At 50.2% G+C, this 16,293-nt stretch overlaps 1 protein-coding gene and 1 long non-coding RNA gene across 2 annotated transcripts; one reads left to right on the forward strand and one right to left on the reverse strand.

Annotated features, from left to right (window-relative positions):
- Positions 1 to 1,700: 1,700 nt before the first annotated feature.
- Vwa1 (von Willebrand factor A domain containing 1) lies at positions 1,701 to 7,097 on the reverse strand. The gene is made up of 4 exons (XM_006992368.4): positions 6,934 to 7,097; positions 5,211 to 5,768; positions 3,193 to 3,471; positions 1,701 to 3,113 (listed from the first exon to the last, which is right to left on the reverse strand). Exons 1-4 carry the CDS (start codon positions 7,004 to 7,006, stop codon positions 2,776 to 2,778), a joined length of 1,248 nt encoding a protein of 415 aa, XP_006992430.1. The 5' UTR covers positions 7,007 to 7,097; the 3' UTR covers positions 1,701 to 2,775.
- On the forward strand, positions 3,437 to 14,995 carry LOC143272084 (uncharacterized). The gene is made up of 3 exons (XR_013049529.1): positions 3,437 to 3,574; positions 4,288 to 6,633; positions 7,330 to 14,995. It is a non-coding gene; the product is annotated as an uncharacterized LOC143272084 (long non-coding RNA).
- The last annotated feature ends 1,298 nt before the right edge of the window (positions 14,996 to 16,293 follow it).

A 16,293-nucleotide genomic window follows, 5' to 3' on the forward strand; every position in this document is an offset into this window, starting at 1 on the left:
TTCCTTAAAGAGGAAATGAAAAACTACCTTAAAGAGGAAATAAAAACTTTCCTTAAAGAAGAAATGAAAAACTCTCTTAAAGAGGAAATAAAAACTTCCCTTAAAGAGGAAATGAAAAACTCCATTAGAGAGGAAATTAAAAACTCCCTTAAAGAAATGGAAGAAAAAACGAACAAAAAATGGGAAGAAATCAAATCAAGCCAAGAAAAAGCAATTAAACAGATGAAAGAAACATTCCAAGATCTGAAAAATGAATTTGAGACAATAAAGAAAACACATGCTGAGGGAATGCTGGAAATAGAAATCCTGACAAAACGAACAGGAACTACAGAAACAAGCATAACCAACCGATTGCAAGAGATGGAACAGAGAATCTCTGACACTGAAGACATGATAGAGAAAATAGATTCGTCAGTCAAAGAAAACACTAAAGACAAAAAAGTCATAACACAAAACGTCCAGGAAATTTGGGACACCATGAAAAGACCAAACCTAAGAATAATAGGGATAGAAGAAGGAGAAGAATACCAACTCAAAGAAATGACCCTCTGGTACTCTTCTGCCATCTATTTAGTGTTCTGTGAACCAGGCCTGGAGACTTAGTATGGAAGGGAAACTGCTTTCTTCAGTGGCCAATACACGCTGACCTACAATCATCTTAGAGAACAGAATGGGAAACACAAATGGCTTGGAGGAACTTTTGTGCTTTAGGGGGGTGTGGGGTAAACATGCCAAACCTGAATCTTTGTCCTGAATGCAGATAGATAGCCTCAGACCCTGGACTGGTAACTGAGGTCAGAGGAAATTGATCAATAGGTAAGGATGTGGGCATGAAGCCTGTAGGTGCATACACAGGCTTCCTGGGCCTAACAAGGGAGCATGGAGAGGTAATCGATCTCCACCACCACGAGAGGCTTCTTCTGTTCCACCAGCAGACTAGGGCCCTGTATCTAAAGCATCATCACAAAAGCAGCTACCTCCCACAAATGCACAACACATTCGGTGCATGGGCAGTGTTCCTTTGGATGTCAGGGTGAGCCCTACAATGCTCTCTCGGGTTATTGGGAAATGGTGGTAAGCAAATTCTCAAGAAAATCACCACTGCTTGGCTCAGACAGTGTAGGGCCCCAAAGCGCATCCCACATCTCTCAATACTTTTAACTCCTAGGATTCACTAGAGTAGCCAAAGTAGTGCAGGGAGGATATGTAAGTAGAGGGCTGGGCAGTGGACTGTGGACCACAGGTTGTGATGGGGACTACCCTGTAAAGTCAGGCCTCCTGTCCTCTGAGTTGTAACAGCAGCAACTTGAACTACTTCACACTCCTCCAAAAGTAGATCCTGGGCTGCAGAAGTGAGGCCCTGGTACACAGCGGAGCGGCAGGCCGAATGATGAGAGTACAGGTGCCGCAGACCTGCCCCCTTCCTCCCTAGACACAGCAAACACTGGACAGCCAAACTTTCATGCTGCCCACATGTGTACACAGTTGGGGAGAGTTTGGGGGAAAATAAACTTTTTATTTGTCCTTTTCAAGACAGGGTTTCTCTGTGAAGCCCTGGGTGTCCTGGAACTCACTCTGTAGACCAGGCTGGCCTCAAACTCACAGAGATCCACCTGTCTGCCTCCTGAGTGCTGAGACTAAAGGTGTGCACCACCACCCGGCTCGAAAAATAAAGCATTTTAATGAGACTGCAGGCACAGTTTATAACTGACTTGACTGTATTTTAGAGTCTGGGTCGTTAGTGGGGAAAAAGACAAAGTAAGCTTGGGTTGGGGCTGGTGATTCTGGGAGGAGAGGCTCTGTCTACATAGGGACTTGAGGGGAAGCCTGTTTCTGACTACCTTTAGCTGTCTGTCAGAAGCCCCAGGGTAGGAGGTCAGGACAGAAGGTAGCTCATCAGCATGACCCCTTGGGGTTAGATGTTGCAGAGTCCTTGGAGTGAGCCTTTCCTGGGGAGTGTTGTTTGTTCCTGTCCCTTATGAAGCTCCTACACTAGCCTCTCTTAGAGCCTGTCATAGCAGGGGGTCTCCTATGCCCAAAATCTTAAATGCCAAGGTCTTATCCCATTCCTGCGAAGAAAAGACTGCATCCCAGGCACTGATAGCAGGGCCTAGTGCCAGTCGCAGGCACGAAGGCAGGGCCAGTGTCCCTGACAGGTCCTGGCCTCCAGGCTGGTAGAGGATCCTGATAGAAATTACTTGGCAACATCTTTAGCCTCCCGATACTCCTCCCTGGCCTTCCTTTCCCTCAGGAAGCCTTTGGGAATCCTTCCTGGACCAGTCTCCCCTCCCTGTCTTCCACCACTGTCTATGCACAGACAGGACCTGAATGGTCCTGGGCACTTCCTCCAAGCCATGTGGAGTCCTCGCCACCAGAGGACCCGGTCTTTGGCACAGGTATAAGATCCCGTGGCCTCCTCTCCTGAATGCTTGTCCTGAATCTTATGTCCTTAACCTGTCCTCAGACACTGTCCATCTCCCCGCCAAATGCTACCCAGAGACCACTGTGTGCAATTCCACTGGCAACCGGAGAGGATTGCCATTGCGCGTGCCAGGCTTGCCACTGGGTTCCCGGGAGTCAAGCGAGGACGGTGCCCAGCATGACCAGTAGGAAAACGACTGGAGGAGTCACGCGGGTCAAAGGCAGGACCTGCACCCTATCTCCCCACCCCCTCCACCCCATCCCACCCCCGAGAAAAACCTCGGTTTTGGCAGCGGCGGCGCCTCCCTCACTGGGCTAGGGAAGAGGGACTCTCGGGTGGGTGGGGCAGGCAATTCACGGCTCTGGCGGTCTGGCCTCCGGCCGCACAGACTGCGGGACGCGGGTCCGCTCGCCAGAGGCCGTACAGGCCTTAGCCGATAGCGCCCTCTCGCGGCCAGAGCGGAAGGCGGCAGTCACAGTCACCAGGTAAGTAGTGCCGGGTGTCAGGCCCTGGATGGTGGTGCTGTTGTGGCCAGGGGGCACCTCCACGCGCTGCAGGGAGCCGCCCCGCAGAGGCCCGAGCTGTATATGGTAGCCGAGAGTGGAGTCCGGGCCAAGCGCGGGGGCCCAACTTATGCGGAGGCTGCGCGGCCTGGTATGCGAGATGATGATGCACTCCGGCCCGGCCTCCTCTGCGGAGGAAGAGGGTGGTTGATTGAAGGGGCACCCCTGCATGCCACCCTGCCCTCCCATGAGGTACGCCTGCTTCACCTTGCAGCGTGCGTACTCGCACGTGCTGGGGCCTCAGGAGGCGCACGTTGGATTCAGGCAGCAGCGCTACTTCATAATCGGTGTCTGGGTTGAGATCGGTCCAGATCCAGCTGGTGGCATTCCCTGGCAGCTGTTGGCGTCTTGTGGCTGCCAGTTTGTCACTGGGCACCAGCTCCAGCACGTAGTAACCAGAGTCTGCTGTCAGCAGGGGCGGCCAGGACAGGCGGAAGCCACTGGACATAACCTCCGAGGCACGAAGCTGCTGTGGCCGCATGGCATCTAAGAATGGGATAGTCCTGGGGTCAGGGAACAGAAGTGGCCTTCTCTGTGTCACCGAGTGGGGCTCTCACTGATCTGGAGAGGACCCAAGATTGGAGCCCTGGTAAGACCGGTGAGGCCTTCTGCTGAGAAGAGGCAGGAGCCAGGTGGTTATTCACTAGCAGCAGGTGCTAATGACTAAAGACTGGGTTAGTGGAGGAACAGAGTACAGTCCCCAACTCCAGGCCCATCATAATCTTTCCTGCCTATTTATTTCATCCTCAAATCCAAACCTGTAAGATATAGTGGCTACTCCTCACAGAAAAACAACCTGAATGAGAGTCTTTCCAAGGTTGCAAGGTCCACAGTATTATCTAAGAACAGAGGACCAGCTCCCCAAGACTGAGTGGTTGGCACAAAAATCTGTTGTGAGCCATGTTCTGAACAGTTGTGAAGGAGGAAAACAGACCAGAGGCTGCAGCCAGGAGATGTGAGACTACATGTTAGTGGCACCTGGAACAATGCAAATGTGGTAACCCCGGGAGCGGCTGGACCTAAGATTAGGGAGAGGGAGAGACCTTCCTATTCAAGAGAGTGGAAAGGGGGCTCCTGGGCTTATGGCAACAAACATATGGTCATCCATCTGATCAGTATTCACATAAGGCTGGGTAGCCCATCCATACCTTGGCTTTCTTCCTTGATGAGGCAGGGTGCTAAGTTTGGTCAGCTGGGCACTCACTTTCCTGCCCGGACTCCCATTCAGATTCTGACCTTAGCTACAGGTGTCCCACCCTAGTATTTATTTCTGATGACAGCCTTTTCTCCTGCCCCCTCCAGGTTCATCTGGGCCTCTTGGTCCAGGGGCTACCAGGTGATGTCCCTGAGGAATCTCTTGAGGCAGATCTTTCACCCTTTGCAACCAACAGACCAACCCCTTCCTGTTTAGTGTAGATGATTAACCCACAGTAAGAGACTTGGTAAGAAGGCTACCATGATATATAAGCCTTGCTGAGGAGAATAAAATTTGCAGCTTGATCAGAAAAAAAAAGAAGAAGAAGAAGGCTACCCTGGAGTAATAGCATTTTTCAGTGCCTACCAGAGGATAAGCCAACCAACGAGCCCTTAGTCTCTAGCCCCTTCTCTTTGGGAGATCAGCTTTGGAGATCCAGAAGAAAGGTGGTACCAAGCTCCTACAGTGTATTCCCTGTTCTGGCTTCCCCAGCAGTCCCCACAATGGACCAGAGTGAAAGAATACCAGCTCAAACCCATTCCTGACTATGGCTCCCTACCATGGTAGAGCCTGGACTCTGTAGGAGACAATCCCTGACCTACTTGGCTCTCCTTTCTCCAGGAATGGTGAGCCTGGCAAGCCATTTGGCCCCTGGACACATACAAAGGCACACGATGCCACAGAGACCCCTGGGGAGCCTTGGACCTCCTTTATCTGTACTAAGCCCTTCACACACACTCCACCCAAAGTAGCCCTCAGTTCATTGGCCTATACAGACCAGGGAGTCCCATCTTGAAGTGGTCACTCAGACCTGCCATAGTCCCTTTATAGCCCAGACGTCAGGGTTCATGAAGGCACCCAGAAGGAGTGTGTTCCTGGACAGTATGAAAAGAACATGTGGACCACCTCCCCACTGCTGTATCCACAAGGGCTTCAGGCTCATGAGTTTCCCCTGATGTCTTAACTCAGACCCTCCCTCTGCAGCTGGCTGTCAGCTAGGGATTCACAGGCCCTGGCTCTTCCCACCTACCAGTAATGGAGTCCTGGAGTTCTGGGGCAATGATGTGAAGGTCATCCACATCCACAAAGTGTAGGTGCTTCTCAGCGGGAGCTGAGGCAGCCGCCAACAGCTCCAACAGGTTGCCCCGGCCAGTGCTAACAATGAAGACGATGACACCCAGGTCCTTGAGCTCCTGCATAGGAGGACCCACGGGGTCACTGGAGCCGCCATCTGTCACCCACACCAGTACCTTAGGAACCCCTAGCCGGGCACCTGCTTCTTCAGCAAACAATTGCTCTTTGGCATAAGCCAGTGCCAAGCCTGTATTGGTGTCACCCATACGCTGGGATGCGACACGTATGGCATCCTGTACAGCCTGGCCTGAACTGTATTGGTCAAAAGTAAACTCTGTGTATGGCTGACTCCCTACGTGCACCAGGCTAGCACGCACGGCCTCAGGGCCAAAAGGCATTGCAGACACCAGCTGCCCCACAAATTCCCGAACTCTTGAGAATTCATAGTGTGACACACTGGCTGAGCTGTCCAGCAGGAACAACAGGTCCCCATGGGGGGCTGATGCTGTGGCACCTAGAGGAAAAGACAAGGGTTCAGTCCAGGTGGTAGCTCCCCAGACAGCCCCATGCCCAGGGCAGAACCACCCCCAAAGGCCTGGATTTCCCTGAAGTATATGCTTGCCTTTGCCCAAAGATACTGGTAGTAGAATCCCCAGAATGGGGTTATTAGCCAACAAAAGGCCCACACTCTCCAGTGGTTCCCGACTGTACAATGGCCATGTACCCAGGGCACCCTGGGCTGCCCTCATGTTCCTTATACAAGTGCGGACACTGTCCTCAATAGATACCTCATACAGGTGGAGCCAAGGGCTCAGGCCTAGGTCTGAAGGGACCTGAGTCACATGCATTGCTCTCCTTAGACTTAATTTTCAGAAGGGCCACCTCCAGGATGGAGTTAAGCTAGGTAGCTCAGTTTCCAGGTGAAGCCATGGGCTCCGACATGCACAGCAATGGAGACAACACAGGAGGATGGGAGAGCAAAAGTGAAGGGATGGGGAAGACAAAACTCTGTACAGCCCTTCCCACCCATCATATGGCCAGGCTGGAATCCTGACCCCAGTTACAGATGACATCACCCCTCTCCGCCTCTATCCTTCATTCTCTGCTTCATTTGTACCAAGAAAGCAGGATATATTCACCCGAAACGGCCTGAGGGCCCAACCATTATCCAGTGAGCCTTTCCTTTTATTGCGGTTTCTTCCAGCCGGTGATACTGATCAGTACTCAAGGTACCTACGGATGAGACCTTCCATCCCTAAGTCTCAAGTAGGCAGGGGCTCTCAGGGTGCTTGGATTCTAATCCCGGCTTTGAGGCTTCTCCCTCATTGTGGGACCATTCCAATCTTCTTACCTCCTTTCTACTGAGGGACCTTTCAAAGGTAAGGAAACTGAGGCAGGGAGGCCTCTTAAACATCTTCACTATCCAGGCCTGAGGGGCGGGGCGGGACGGGGCGGGGCAGACCGTGGCCTCCGCGCTCTATGTCCAGTGCTGGCTCAGTTGAGTCACCGAGTGCCTGGGAGCGCCCACCGCAGGTGGCTAAGGGTGCAGCCGTGTGCCCCACCCGCTCCCCCGGCCTTCCCGCCCACTCGTCCGGCGGCTGCACCTGGACAGTCATGACCCGCGTGGGCAGCAGCCGAAGGGCTGTCAGGAATTGGAATCCGGGTTTCACCACACTTACTGCGCTCTACGCTGCTCCGCGCCAGTGCCAACCGCAAACTCAAAGCCAGGCTGAGCGCAGTCCAGAACAGCATCGTGCATGGAGTGGCGGGCTCTTGACCGCAGCTGGCAGCTAACTTGCCCTCCTACCGTGAGGCAGGCCCACCCACCTCTGAGAAGCCACACCTACTTTTGTGGCCACGCCCCTGCTGGGGAGGTGCGTGCACTTTGTCGCTCGCTCAAAGGCCAATCTGCATGGACTGCACAGCGATGCGCGCCTCAGCGGTCCCAGACTTGCGATGACACGCAACAGCCACAAAAGCACATACATGTGGGCATGCGCTGACATTCTCATCTCTCTTTTGCAGGCTGTGATAATGTGTCCTCCATATTCTTCACCTCTCTCTTCTTCCCTTAGAGCTCCTCACAGTTCCTGATGTGCAAAACGCCTGAAGTCAGGGCAAAGACAGCCTTAGAAGTGGGGCTATACAAAGAAGCAACCTCCCTTCAACAAGGACCCAGCTTGACTACAAGCTGGAGGAGCAGCAGGTTTTCTCTGAAGACTGACCAGTAAGGACACTGTCTTAAGAGGAGACAAGATCATATAAGAAGCTTCCCTTTCCAGCACTCTCACCCGAATTCTTGGAGGAAAAGACATAAGGGGAAGCCAGGCAGTCAGAAGCTATTCTGTGTGACCATGGTAGCCTATTGCTTTCCTATACACTACCCAAATGGGGTCCTGGGGCTACGCCCAGGTCAGACCCCAGCAGGACCAGAGACCCACTGATGATCCAGAGCTGGCTCCTGCAGTCAAAGCCAAACCCAGACCAAAGGACACTGAGCCCTTCAAGAGGGCTGCAAGACTGATGCCCTCCTAAGACGCTTTCCTGTGGAGTAACTATAGTGTTCAGGGTGGAGGCACACATGGGGGGGGGGTTGTCTGGCAGGATGTCCCCTCCCTTCCCACTCTTGGCGGCAAGAGGATGCTCAGCAGGGAGGACGGATAGGACTCAATGGTTTTCCTTCCTCCATTTCTGGCAGGTGAGACACTGTGGGGCCTTGAGGACTGTGCCTGAGTTTGGCTTTGCCTAAAAAAGGAAGCAATGCGGCTGAGCCTGAGAAGCTTGCTGCAGGAACAAGTAAGAGCTATGTACTGCTGCCCGTCCCCCACCCCCTTGCCGGGAATCTTGGCAGTGGGTGTTGGCTTCACTCCACAGACCTCAGGCCTCTGAATGGACTAGAAAGTGCTTGATGCTTCTGCCTGAGTCTTGAGGATGGGAACAGTCTGTGTGAGTCCCTCAAAGAGTGTGCCTCCCAGGGGGCACCAACTAACCTCCAGCTCCCAATACACAGGTTGCTGTGGAGATGGCATTGTGAACAAGCAGAGGACAGGGGACAGGGGGCTGGAGGGGGGGGGCATCCAGAAGAACCATTTTATCTCAGGCTTGCTCTTCCAGGGAGCTAGGTCTTGTAGGAAGCAGAGGTTCGTAGCCCTCAGGCCTATAGTCACACCTCAGCCTGCCCTGTTTCCATCCCTTCTGGAAAAAGTGAGCAGATCTTCTTGGCTGTGACTCAGCCCTTGAGGAAGCAGCTGCCCTCCTTCCTCTGGCCTCATCATCAGACGGAGAGGGCACAGGAGACCCAGTCTCCACCCAGCCCTGTCCAAGTTGGGCTACCTGCCTGAACCGAACTCAGGCAGAACTGCTTCTGCTGCCAAATCCCTTGGGACACCCTTCCCATCATCCCTACCCCCTGATCAGCCACCAGAAAAATCTTATCCTTTTGTCTTGCAGTGCTTCCCACTTCCAAAAGACACACAGACATCCTAGGGGGGATGGACACCAAAAGAAGAACAAACAGAATAGTCCAGAAGCCTTTCCTCTAGTGGGAGATAGGTTTAGGGAAGGAGAAAGGGCAGAAATGTCGTCACAGGCAAAGATAGCCCAGGCCAGGGTGACCTTGACCCCTCAGTCTTCGGTCTCCAGGGACTGCCCCTGACTGTTCCTGTCAACCTAGGAACCCCAAAGGAAAGACAGCCCTTAATGCTAAGTCTATCCTGCCACAATGGCTTTGGCTCAGAACAGAGAGTCCCTGTGTCTTACTTCCTGGAGCAGCTGGCCTGCCCTGTCTGTCTGCAGGCAGGTGGAGGGGTTTCCTGAAACCCAGAGGCACTGCTCTTAGCAGAGTGCCCCTGCTTTCAACCAAGGACCCTAGGGAATGTTCCTTTCCTCCCACAGTCAGGGTTCTCCAGAGAAGAAGGGCCTTTTGTCCACAGATGGCTGTGGTCATGTTCAACCCCGGGGAAAGGGCAGCTCCTGGGGCCTCTGACCTGACCCTTGACCCCACACAAGGACAGAACTGAGCTGCTGCAGTTTGTCATGTTGTTGTTCACGGAGGAACACTGCTGGCTTGCTCAGTGACTCATGCTTAGCTGGCTGTCTTACAGCCTCTGATCACTTGCTCAGGTAATGGTACAGCCCATAGTGCTCTGGGTCCTCCTACAATTCACACACACACACACACACACACACACACACACACACACACACACACACACACAAATCCCCCACAGACCAATCTGATCTGAGGATCCCTCTATTGAAATGTCCTTTTCAGATGACTCTGGGCTGTATCAAGTTAGAGCTAACTGGGATGAGTGCCAAGGGGGAAACTTCTCCCACTTCCACCAGGCTGAAATGCTCTGAAATGTCATTTTTCTTCTTCTTCTTTTTTCTTTCTTTCTTTTTCTTTCTCTTTTTTTTTTTTTTTTTTTTTTTGTGGGATTTTTCAAGACAGGGTTTCTTTGTGTAGCCCTGGCTGTCCTGGAACTGGCTTTGTAGCCCAGGCTGGCCTTGAACTCAGAGACCCACCTGCCTCTGCCTCCTGAGTGCTGGGGTTAAAGGTGTGCACCACCATTGTCCCACTTGTCATGTAATTTGTATCTAACATGAAAACCCAAGCACACACCGGAACACAGAACTAGGACACGGTGGGAGCAGCTGTTGGAGGCCTGGGGCAGTGGAATGGGGTGAGCCTGGACCCTATGACCCCATCTCACAGCAGCAGTCAAGGAGCAGCCAAGAGCATCAGGGCTCTCAGCTCCTTCCTGCTATCTATTATACTTTCTTCTAGACCAGCTTTGGTAGGGCAAGTTCTAGAGCCTGAGGACTGGGTCTGAAGACCTAGGGTCCTGTTTCACCCTCAGGGACCAGAGCTGACCCCAATCGCTTTCCTTGCTAGAGTGGGAGGGAAGACAAATGGCTTGGTGAGTAGCCTGAGCATAGGGTGAATGCAACCACTCCCTTTATTTACCCAGTCTATAACCCCAATCTCTGCACTGAGGACGCAAGGCACTGTACCAAACCCTGTCTTCCCAGTACTGCCAAATGAGGACTGAGCAGGAAAGCTCCATGCTAGGTGTTATGATTCAATCTGAAATGATCCCCAGACTCATGTTTTCAACACTTGTTCCCTTTTAGTGGTATTTTGTTGGGAGTCCATGAAACTTTAGGAGTCTGTGAGCCTTTAGGAGGATGTGCCTAACTAAGGGCAGGTTTTTGAGAATTAAAGACCAGCTACTGGCTCATGTTGCTGTTCTCTGCTTCCTGGTCTGCTGTGATTTGAAGAACCTTCCATTCCATTGTTATGGTCTGAGCTGCTCTACCATTGCCTTCCCCACCAAGAAACATCTTGAGACCTTGAGCTAAAGCAAACCTTAAGTTGTTCCTATCAGTTGTACTGTTGTGGTCACAGCTACACAAAAGTAACTAATACACAAGGCTACTTGTTTTCCCTGAAAAAGGTGTAATTGTGTGAGATAAGGGAGTCAATGGGGACCCGGTGGCAGGAGCTACGAGAAGGATAAACTTAACAAGCAGAGGCAACAACAAGTGCCAAGACCTGGACAGCTGTGGGGAAGAGTACATGTCCGTGGCAGGATGCTCGGGCTGGGACAAAGGAAGCAGGTCAGGCTATGCGGCCTTCAGACCGTGGGGAGGATGATGGGATTCTGAGTATTAGGAGAAGTTTGGAGGGTGTAGAGGTGAGGCAAGGACAGCTGACTCCATGATTCTAGAAAAACAGCCATCAGCCGGGCGGTGGTGGCGCACGCCTTTAATCCCAGCACTTGGGAGGCAGAGGCAGGCGGATCTTTGTGAGTTTGAGGCCAGCCTGGGCTACCAAGTGAGTTCCAGGAAAGGCGCAAAGCTACACAGAGAAACCCTGTCTTGAAAAATAAAAAAAGAAAAAGAAAAAACAACAACAACAGCCATCAGAGATAGACTGTAAACCCCAAATATGCCATTAGCTGAACAGTAACACTCCATCTTGACATGGGACCCCCAGCTTTGGGTCCTGGCTGAAATGCTTCTGTAAGAAGTCACCCAAGGTTCCTGTCCCATCCCAAGGAAGGTCCAAGTAGTCTTGAAAGGGAGTCTTCCAGCGGTGGGGACCTAAGAGAAGCAGAGGAGTGGCCTCAGCTCTCAGGGCCAGCACCAGCTCTGCCTGTTCCACTCCCAGCTCAGCTCCTGCCTCTGCCAAAGCCAACCCACATGCCTGGGAGGGGAGCAAGGCTAGAGCTTAGGCACAGACCTGAAGCTGGATGGACAAAACTGGCTAAACCCAGGGCCCCCCTGGCTGGCACTGTCCGAGGGCATGTCTGCAAATACTTTGTGAATGAATACATAGTTTAGGTGAAGTGGGAATCTCACTGAACCCAGTCTTCACCTGTGGTGATGCCCCCACACAAAGCATAAGAGGAGTATGGACAGGACACAGCCATACATGTATGCATGCCCTAGCCAGGCTCCCTTTTATAAGGCAGGCCCTCAGTTACTGGGGAAGGAGCATCCCCTACATGGAGATCTTGGCTAGCTCACCTTGAAGTTTAACTCTGTAGCCCTGAGGAAGTGGAGGGGAGGTGGGAGATAGAGGCCCTTAGGAGAATGAGGCTTCTCTGGACTTTCAAGCTAGAGTCTAGACATGAGGATTCTAGTTCCTAAGTAATGTTTCTGTCTTGAGCTCACACTTGTGGGGCCCAGACAGATTACTGCCAAGGCAGGGGACAGTAGGCTAGGCAAATGCCAGTGATTACCTCAGGGAATGGAAAGCGGACGTTATGACTGAAGAACCAGGCTCACTCTTCCCTTTAGTCCAAAACCCCCTTTCAGGGACCTGTCCGTACGGTGGTGGAGACAGCAGGTGCCCTTAGGACCTCTGAAGAGGGTTAGGAAGGAGCAATGACCCCAGATCTGCACCTGGCTGTGTGGTGAGCTAGCTCATTTCCTCAGTACCCAGGCTCTGCTTCTCTACCAGATGACACAGCTGTGTTCTTCACAGCTAAATACAGACCCTAGACCTCTTCCACACTTCCACAGACCTCCTACAATCTCCACAGTCATTTTTATTTTTCTTTCTTCTTTCTTTCTTTCTTTTTCTTTTTTTTTTTTTTTTTTTTTTTTTTTTGTGATGCTGTGAATGGAATCTAGGTCATCTCTCTGCCTCACACAAACACTAGGCTATACCCTGCTACCCAGCTCCATTTCACAGCACAATGGTGTTTTGTTTTTTTTACAGAATCTTATTTTATAGCCCAGGCTGGCCTCAAACTCACAGCAATTCTTCTGCCTCAGCCTCCCTAGTGCTAAGATTGCAATCATAAACCAGCATGCCCTGCAACTGAGTTCCTTTGGAAACACGCCAGGAAAAATAAAATATAATAAATGAGAAGAAAATCTGAAAGATTGGGCTAAAGTAGGTCATCCCATTACCCCCCTTGGACTTTCCCAGGGCCACCTGGAGGACACCCAAGGCTTCAAGATGGGCTTGGGAAGCTGGGAAACACCTTTCAGAAACAGAATGTCTCAGACAGCTGCTATGACAGAGTTCCTCACCCAGCTAGCAGCCACTTAAGCTTAGGAGTTGATCTCTACAGTCACCTCCCAACCCCCACCAGGCCCAGCTGTTGTTTTGATGACTTTGGGGCCAGGCAGATCCAATCCTTAGCCAAGGGCTTCCCAGGAGAGTCTTCATTTTCAGCCTCTGGGGGTGGCCAGACTAGCTCCTGGCAGGAGAAGGAAGGCGTCTCATTCCAGAGGAAGCACTCCTGGGCAGCTTGGAAACCTTGGAAACTTGGAAACCAGCCGACTCCGTCACTCTGTCTCATCAGGAAAGAAATCAAAGCTGACACAGATGAAGGTTGGAAAACCCCAAGACACCCAATAGACCTGAGCTAGCCGCACACTGGACTATGCTTGAGGCCACAAAATTAGCTCAATCCTGGTCTTAGGCTGAGCTCTGACCCTGCTGGTTACAGGCTGAGCCACACTGGCAAAACAATGTGCTAGATCCTTTAAAGATCTGGACATGGTAGTATATTCCTGTAATTCCAGTACTTGGGAGACTAAGGCAGGATGATCATGAGTTCTAGACCAACCTGGATTACATAGATTCATAAAAGTTAAAATTTAAAAAAAAAAAGTCTGTTACAATGAGATTCCAGGTGAATTATAATGATCATGTTTTTAATATATTGCTGGGATTGTTTTTTGTTTTTTTTTGAGATAGGGTTTCTCTGTAGCTTTGGAGCCTCTCCTAGAACTCGCTCTGTAGACCAGGCTGGCCTTGAACTCACAGAGATTAGCCTGTGTCTGCCTCCCAAGTGCTGGGATTAAAGGCGTATGCCACCACCGCCTGACATATTTTTTTTAAAAAAGGATTTATTTGTTTTATGTATACAAGTGCTCTATCTTCATGTACACCTTAATGCCAGAAAGAGGGTGTTAGATCCCACTATAGATGGTTGTGAACCACCCTGTGGTTGCTGGGAATTGAACTTGTAACCTCTGGAGGAGCAGCCAGTGCTCTTAACCACTGAGCCATCTCTTCATCCCTGTTATATTGCTGGGCTTACAAGGACATATATAACTCAAAAGCTGCCTCCCAAAATTAAACATTACAAAAACCCAAACCAACATACCGGCAAGATGGCTTCAAGGGTTAAAGCACTTGCTACCAATTTTGACAACCTGAGCTTCCTTGGAACCCCCAAGTCCTAAGAGTTATCCTCTGATTTACACAGACACATTGTTGAATATGCACTCCCATACATGTACACACACACACACACACACACACACACACACACACACACACACACACGTAATAAGCTGGCCAGTGGTGGCACACACCTTTAATCCTAGTACTCAAGAGGCAGAGGCCGGCAGATCTCTGAGTTCAAGACCAGCCTGGTTTACAAAGTGAGTTCCAGGACTGCCAGGGCTACACAGAGAAACCCTGTCTTGGAAAACAAAACAAAACAAAACAAAACAAAATCAGTAACAAACAGTAAGAGCAACCAGGATATTGAAGGGAACAGATAGAAAAGTGAATTTTCGGGCTGGAGAGATGGCTCAGAGGTTAAGAGCACTGACTGCTCTTCCAAAGGTCCTGAGTTCCATTCCCAGCAACCACATGGTGGCTCACAGCCATCTGTAATGAGATCTGGTGCCCTCTTCTGGCCTACAGTCATACATGCTGGATACCTAGTAAATAAATAAATAAATAAATAAATAAATATAAAAAAAAAAAGTAAAAGAAAAGTGAAATTTCTGAACACAGAGACAAAGAGAAATCCTGAGGTCTAGGGGGAAAGGTGAGTGAGTACTCTATATCAAAGATTATGAAACTAGTACCCTACAAGGGGCCTAGGCTAACCGCTTTCTTTGTCTCTGGTAGAAACTATCCTAAGACAGTGTCTAGCTTAGGTTTCTATTGCTGTGATAAAACATCACAACCAAAAGCAACTTGGGGGAAAAAAGGGTTTATTTCATTTTATAATTCTCAGGTCACATTACATCAATGAATGAAATCAAGGCAGGACTTGGAGACAGGAACTGAAACAAAGGCCATAGAAGAGTACTGCTTATTGGATTATTCCTCATGGCTTGCTTAGATTGCTTCCTTCCTTCCTTCCTTCCTTCCTTCCTTCCTTCCTTCCTTCCTTCCTTCCTTCCTTCCTTCCTTCCTTTTTGATTTTTGAGGGTTTTCTGTGTAGCCTTGCCTGTCCTGGAACTTGACACTCTGTAGACCAGGCTGGCCTTGAACACACAGAGATCTGTCTGCCTCTGCTTCCCGAGTGTTGTGATTAAAGGCATGCACCATCACTGTCTGGCTCAGTCTGCTTTCTTATACTACTCAGAACCACATGCCTAGGGTGGCAGGCACCATTCTAGATGATCTTGACCCTCTTACATCAATTATTTTTATTTATTTGTTTGTTTGTTTGTTTTTGTTTTTTTGAGACAGGGTTTCTCCGTGTAGTTTTGGTGCCTGTCCTGGATCTCGCTCTGTAGACCAGGCTGGCCTCGAACTCACAGAGATCCGCCTGCTTCTGCCTCCCGAGTGCTGGGATTAAAGGCGTGCACTACCAACGCCTGGCCTACATGAATTATTAATCAAGAAAATGTCCCACAGTCTTGCCCACAGGCCATTCTGGTAGCATTTTCTCAGTTGAGATTCACTCTTCTCAAAAGACTCTGGCTTGTATCAAATTGATAAAAAACTAACCAGAGCAGTTCCTTACAATCATCACAGATATGGGTTGGCATTATAAATAACCAGGACTTTGGGGAAGGGGAGTTGGAGGGCTCATTCTGTGGTATAATAAATGATAGAATTTCTGTTTAAAATGCTCAAGGCAGCCAGGTGGTGGTGGCGCACGCCTTTAATCCCAGCACTTGGGAGGCAGAGGCAGGTGGATCTCATGAGTTCGATGCCAGCCTGGCCTACAGAGTGAGTTTCAGGAAAGGCGCAAAGCTACACAGAGAAACCCTGTCTTGAAAAAACAAAAAACAAAACAAAACAAAACAAACAAACAAACAAAACCCCAAAAAACAAAGCAAAACAAACAAACAAAAAACCCCAAAATGCTCAAGGCTTAGCCTGGTATGGTGGCACACATCTTTAATCCCAGCACTTGGGAGGCAGATCCCTGAACTCAAGGCCAGCCTGGTCCTCATGTAAAATTTAAAAAATAAATCTGTGGGTTGAAGTCAGCCATGCCATCTAGGCACTCTGGGAAGCACAAAGACAATACCACAGCCCTGAGCCCAGCTGGGAGCTATGGGAAGTGATAAGCAAGTGGTGGAGTGATGGGAGAGATAGAAGCAAGAAATATGTGGAGAAATGGAAGATAAGCAGTTTGTGCTTTATGAAGTGAGGCAAAACTGGAGAACAAGCAAAAAAAAAAAAAAAAAAAAAAGGTGCTTGTTCTTGCTCCTTGGGAGAGGTGAATTGCACTGCCCATCAATTCAGCCAGTAACAAACCCAGGTGCTAGTGGGTCTGTGCCTTCTTCCTTTGAGAAAACTGACCACTGTACAAGTT

The sequence above is a fragment of the Peromyscus maniculatus genome, chromosome 2 (genome assembly GCF_049852395.1).
Source record: "Peromyscus maniculatus bairdii isolate BWxNUB_F1_BW_parent chromosome 2, HU_Pman_BW_mat_3.1, whole genome shotgun sequence".
In the NCBI taxonomy this organism is placed as follows: domain Eukaryota; kingdom Metazoa; phylum Chordata; class Mammalia; order Rodentia; family Cricetidae; genus Peromyscus; species Peromyscus maniculatus.